The sequence below is a fragment of the Hyaena hyaena genome, unplaced genomic scaffold (assembly GCF_003009895.1).
Source record: "Hyaena hyaena isolate Hyena2069 unplaced genomic scaffold, ASM300989v1 scaffold_595, whole genome shotgun sequence".
In the NCBI taxonomy this organism is placed as follows: domain Eukaryota; kingdom Metazoa; phylum Chordata; class Mammalia; order Carnivora; family Hyaenidae; genus Hyaena; species Hyaena hyaena.
The window spans coordinates 822,036-828,035 of NW_024081226.1; the positions used below are offsets into that span (position 1 = coordinate 822,036).

Genomic DNA, 6,000 nt, shown 5'->3' on the forward strand with positions numbered 1-6,000 from the left:
CTTAGGTAGAAAGAACTTTTTAAGGCCAATCCATTCTTACTTGGTAGATAACCCAATTCATCCCTTCACTCTACGCCTGAAAAAGTCTTCCTAAATTACATGATCTGCAGATGAATCAGACTTTATAATTCGGCACATGATTTCTCAATGGCTACTGTACATTTTGGAATGACTAATTGTATTATACATGAGTAAAATGTCATTTCTAACCCCTTACGATGATATCTAAAATGTTACACCCCTGATACTTAAGGAGAGAGAAAAACTACATTCTGCATTCAGAAGGCTACCTTCAGCCCATAAAAAATTCTGGGCTGTATGCAATCAGCTACATACGCATGGTATTCTTTTAAGAGACTTCAAGATGACCGAAAGAAGTTTTGTGTTAGGAAAAGTGAGCAGGTGCTCTTTCAGCAGTTTGGGGGTGGGCGTGGGATGTGGGATGTCTACAGCATATTAAGTTGCAGTAAAAGCTTTCCAGAAACTAGATAGACCATAGACTGTACTTGAGAATATGTCATTCCTTGCTTTTAAACAGATCACATGTATGCTTAGTGTAACAAGGCAGGTCCAAAATCGTACTCGATGCATTTTCCCTTCAAACTTGAGAGCGCCCAGTAAGAAAAATAAGGCTCATTAAAATTTTAAAGTGCTGATACCTTCCATCCTCTATTTTGCTAGTAGGTTCTCATACATTCAACCTACAGAGCTATCCTCCTGGTCCAGCATGGGAAAGCCTCCCTGAATCAGTGACCTTTCCAGGGTATAGGATTAACAAGAGTCTGACTCTCACAAGATAAAGCTGTACCTTTCTTCGCATTCAAAGGACGAGGGAAATTGCCTGCAATCAGCAGTGAATACAGCCTGTCTACACTGCCAGAGGCCTGCCAATCACTCTCCCTCCCTTTAAAAAAATGGTTTTGAGGGCCGACTGGAATTTTTCAGCAGACATCCAACCAAGTGCAGTCAAGTTCAGGCAGAAAAACAGGAAGGCAAGGAGACCTCTGATTTATTTCATGTGGATTACACGACCTCTTTTGGAAAAAGGCAGCCTAAAATTCTCCATTTTCCTTCCTACTTTCTTGCCTTATTTTTGAAACCACGACAGTTTCTGTGAATCTTTACTTTTTCAATCCTTTATTGTTTATTCGTGGACAGGTGTGAGGCACCTGCCTTCGGGTTTTCCCCTGCTAAAGACTTCCCCTCTTTCACCTCCATTCTTTTTAATCAACTGACTCTGTCATAGTTTATCAAGCATAAAAAAGTAGAATGATCTACTTAATTTTTAAAGGACTTGAGAATTATTTAAATTTGGCAGAAGCCAGAGTTACATGCTCTACAGATTTCTTTCCAAAGCTGATTCATTCTGACGGGGGGGGGGGGGGGGAGGCGGGGGGGGGGGGGGGGCGGGGGGGGGATGTGCCCATTGACCTAACTCTGGTCTCAGAATCTTCAGAAGGAGGCAGTGATGGCAAATTTGAGAAGAAATGAACAGTGATGAACGCTCTTATACTTTATCTTCTAGCTTCCCCCTTCCCAGAGATTCAAGATTCCAAATACTTAAAGTTTCCACATTCAGCAACAACAATACAAAAGCTTGTGTTTTTGTTTGTTTGTTTGTTTGTTTGTTTCTGCATATATTGTGCCCCTGGCACAAGTTCATAGGGCTTTCTCTTGGTGTGCAAGAGAGCTGCAGTTTGATTTACAGTGGAGATAGCAAGGTAAGGACCACCCCCATCCCCATCCCCCCACCCCGCCCTGTTGCTTACACATAGATCTAAGCCTGTACCTGGTGCAGTCAGAAATGTTTTCTCCCTGGTATCTTTATTTATGCATTTTCTTCATCTGGAAACAGAACGATTGTTCTAAAATGAACCCTGTCAGGATTTCATGACCACCCTATTAATAGGCACAAATTCTAATTTGGTCCCTGGATCGTATTTCTTGAGGGTATTTTAGTTTTAAATAGGCATCGAAGTCTATGCCTCCACCAATCTCCTAATTTTGAAACCCCTTTCTGCCCTTTTGGTTTCTACTTCTTCCATGACAGAGCTATCCAAAGGGAGTATAGGATTTCTCCCACAAAGCGTAATTCACTTCATAGGCCATGGCAGAAATCTGACCCCCTCACCACAATCAACAAGAATCAAGCCATTAGGACTCTCAGAAAGTTGCTAATCACTCCTTTTTACCCTTTGGATCAGAGAGCAACTCGGAACTTACCCCTCCTTCCAGAGGGCTCGCTATCCACCCAAGTTCTCCCTGAACAGACCTGGAATCCAATAAAGTAACTGCAAGAAAACAAAGAAAAAATGGATTAATTTCCAATTGCAAAAAAAAAAAAAAAACCGAAACAAAAAAAAACCCCCACTACTACAAAAACCATTTGCCTGAGCGTTTCCATATGTACTGAGGTGCACATATCCCGGTCTGATCAAAACCTAAACTGGGTCTCACTTATGTAAATAATCATTACTTACTTGATCTTCTCCCCTCTTTAAATCTGCACGTTCTTATTTATTTAACTTGCTTAGCATTTAAAATTCCATCCCAGGACTGGGTTGATTCATTTTCTAAAAAGGATGAATAGAGAATCTCAAGTACAATTCACAGAATAAATATATCTATGTAGGGCAGTTACACTCCAGAGCCAAATCTGCATTCATCTCTGTCTGTAATCTACTAGAGTTATTTGTTTTTGCAAGTTTCAGATGACCACATAACTCATTATCATGGTGACAGAGCCACAAGTGAATTCTAACAGAGAGTACTCAAAGGGTCATGAAAAGGCTCTCTACCATTTCTTTTTCCCCTCCCCCACCAAATAAAGAGACCCTGGAAGTGATATCCAGCTCCTTTTTTTAATATATATCAAAGTTTCAGAGAGGGGAAATAGCAGACCTGTAGAATTAAAACGCAAACACACTAGAATATTCTCTTCCCCAGGTCTTTTGGAGGACAACCAAAGACTTCTCAGCCGAGAAGCACATCAGTGGTTTGAATTTGAGGTGAAAGAGTGCTGCTTAATAGATTTAGTGGGTTTCTGCGGCACCTAAGAGTGCGTGTCAGAGCCCCAGGAAAGGATGGGGGGCGGAGAAGGAGGGAGGTAAGCCACCGAGCTGCTACACCCCACCCAGGCTGGAACTGTCCTAGGCACGGAGGACATTGGAAAGGACACAATGGATTCCTAACCTCTCCACATTCCCTTTCCCACCGAGATCTGCAGGCCTGGGGGTCGAAAGGCCCATCTCAAAGGAACCACTGGGTTATTAATTTGATCAGTGAGGCTGGCTCTTTAGGCTGGGGGAGGGGTGGGAATAGGGAGCCCTCATCCTTGCTCCTGGGCACCCTGATTCTCCATTCCACCGCCAAGCCCCTGAATTCTGCCCACCTTCCCTCGTTTCATCCCCAAGTCCAAGGGGTTCGAATCGGTGCTTTCTCCCGGTTTCCCCGAGGAGCCTGAATTCCTAGGGTCTCTTAATTATTTTAAAATGTAGAGCCCTCCCTGGGTCGCTCCCTCCCGGAGTTGCGCCCCCCTCCTCATTCCCTCTTCTGGGTCCCTAGAGAAAAGCCCGCTACATCCATTTGGATTTATGTAAGGTGGATTAGGGACACAAAGGGAACAATAAGACCCAATTTACAAAAAAAGGGAGGGAGTAGAAAGGGAGGGTAAAAGGGAGAAAAGGAAACGTGATGGGAATAAAAAGCAACAAAATGAATTAATTTTTAAGGGGGAGGAGCGGCGGGGGGGTGGGTGTAGACACCACCCCCCTTCCTTCTGCATCAGCCTACAGCTCCATCAGCACCATTTTTGTCTAGCGCTCCCAAGTTTTGCCTCCAAAATAAAAGGCAAGAAAGAGGTAAAGAAAAAAGAAAAGAAAAAAAAATCCCTGTTACGTCTGGTGCCAGAGAGGTCTTGAGGGACGTTCTTAACAAGTGTGCGAAGTAGTCAAGAGAAAGCGAGATCCGTGCTTCCACTAAAAGGAATGGCCGTGGGGATCGAGGGGCCTCAGCCACCAGGATGGCACCAGGAGCCTGGAGGAAGAAGCGAGGAGACCGAGCTCGCGCCGGGCGGGAGGGCGCCCCTTTGCTCCAGTGTCTGCCGGCAGGTGTGCGAATCTCTGGGAGCCTCCGTCTGGCGAGCTCCTGGGTACCGGCTGCCCAGCCAAGGCTAAGTTGGTTTTTGGCTCCCTCCTTCGGAACAGGGAAAATAATAAATTGCGCAGGGACGCGTGGACGGATTCTGGAGAGATGGACGGATGAACAGACGGATGGATGGATAGACGGATGGGGGAGGCAGCAGGGGGTGAACGAGTCGACGAGGCGGGTGCGAGGCTCAACGCACGCTGACCTGAACACGAGTAGCACCGAACACAGGCGCACACAATCAGGGCACTCGCGCAGAGGCACACACAGTCGTCCGCGTCCACGCGGGCACCCGCGCACCCACACACACGCATTTGTGCGCGCGCGCATACACACGCAGACACACACACTGACACACGCACATTCAATTCGCCTTTTTCTGAGATCATCAGAAGCTGAATGATCCACATCCACCTCCCCTACACAGATAACACTCTTCCCAGCACGTCCGAAGAGATGCGCAGAAAATAGCACCCAGACGGGTCCAGTCGGTACCGCACAGTCCATCCAAACTAACCCAGTGTATAGTTCTAGGGGGAAAACCCGAAAGCTAGCACGTTCAACTTGCCGGCGGGTTCCCCGGGTCTGCGGGGTTGTCTGAAGAGCATGGGCGCCCTTAGGCCAGCGATCGCACACCCGGAGCGCGCGGCCCAGCGGGCAGAAAGGTGTCTGACGCCCGGCGCTCCAGAAATCAGGTCACTGGCGACCTGCGAGCGGCGCCACGACCGCTGCGCAGCGGAGGCCCCGCAGCCGCGTCCTGGGAAGCCCGGGGCTCGGGAAACTTTGCAGAAACCTGAGCTCCGAGGCTTTCTCAAGGATCCGGGAGCACCAAGCGCTCACTTGGCCCCAGGCTTGCGTACCCCCCCGTTGACCAGGGCTGGGTTGGGAATGGTGGTAAAGAGCGCTAGGTCCATTTTTTTCTTTTTCTTTTTCTTCTTTTTTTTTTTAAACCCTGGCGTGAGCTCCCGTGTATCCCCTGGGGCTCCTGAAGCTCGGCTCGCCGGCGGATGCTGATAAACTTTGTCCTTTCGCTACAAACTTGGGTAGCTCCGCCGAATGCACGGTCACCTCCCGGGCCAGGCTGCCCGACGGCTTCCCGCCACCCCCCTCGCGGATCCCTTCGTTCTGGCCCCCTTCTCCGGAGTAGGGGTGCGCCGCTCACACCAGGATCCCCTCACACGCTCCGGCCTCGCGCTCCCGGGGATCGTTCGCCCGCAGATGCACCGCTCCGCCCGAGACCGCAGAAGGACCGCCCGGCTCTTACCTTCATTCGCGGGGTACACCCTGGAACCGGTGACAGCGTCGCAAATCCCAAAGAGAAACGAAAAGAGGGCGAAATAGAAAATCCCAGCCATGGTTCGCCGGTGCCAACGCCGCTCCTGCCGCTTCTATCCCAGTGGAATAAATGCTTAAGTTAGGAGTGCAGCAGGCTGAAGACATTGCCAAGGGGGCGGGCCCAGCCCGTGACGTGCCCCCGCCAGTCCGGGGCCCGCGGCCAATGGTGGCGCAGACGCGGAGGTCCGGCCCCGCCCCGCCGAGCAGGGCCCGCCCCGAGGCCCCGCCCCCTCCGGGCTCGGCGGGGCGCGCGGTCTCCCGGGGCCTCGGGGCCCCAGCTCTGCCGGGTTCCCGCCCCCGCCCTAGGGAGACGGCGCGATCCCCGGACGTGGCCTCAGGTGTCCAGCCCCTGGACAGTGGAAGGAGCTTCGAAGACTGCATTGACTCGGGGTGGGGCAGGTGGAGGGGGATCTGAGGAAGATTGGCAACCCCCTCTCCCCCCCCCCCCCCCGCCACTGGGGTTTGAGACGAAGGAAAAGGTTCTTTTGCTGCAATAAAATAAGTATAAAGTTGACCTCC

At 50.1% G+C, this 6,000-nt stretch overlaps 1 protein-coding gene across 2 annotated transcripts in view; it reads right to left on the minus strand.

Moving 5' to 3' along the window:
* Nucleotides 1-5,537, minus strand: part of EPHA4 (EPH receptor A4) — a 150,098-nt gene extending 144,561 nt beyond the window's left edge. For both annotated transcript variants that reach the window (XM_039256908.1, XM_039256909.1), the window contains exons 1-2: nucleotides 5,411-5,537; nucleotides 2,224-2,291 (exon numbers count right to left, since the gene is read on the minus strand). In XM_039256908.1, coding sequence (XP_039112839.1) covers nucleotides 2,224-2,291; nucleotides 5,411-5,501 — 159 coding nt within the window. In that variant the 5' untranslated portion in view covers nucleotides 5,502-5,537. The remainder of the gene's footprint in view (nucleotides 1-2,223; nucleotides 2,292-5,410) is intronic.
* Nucleotides 5,538-6,000: the final 463 nt, after the last annotated feature.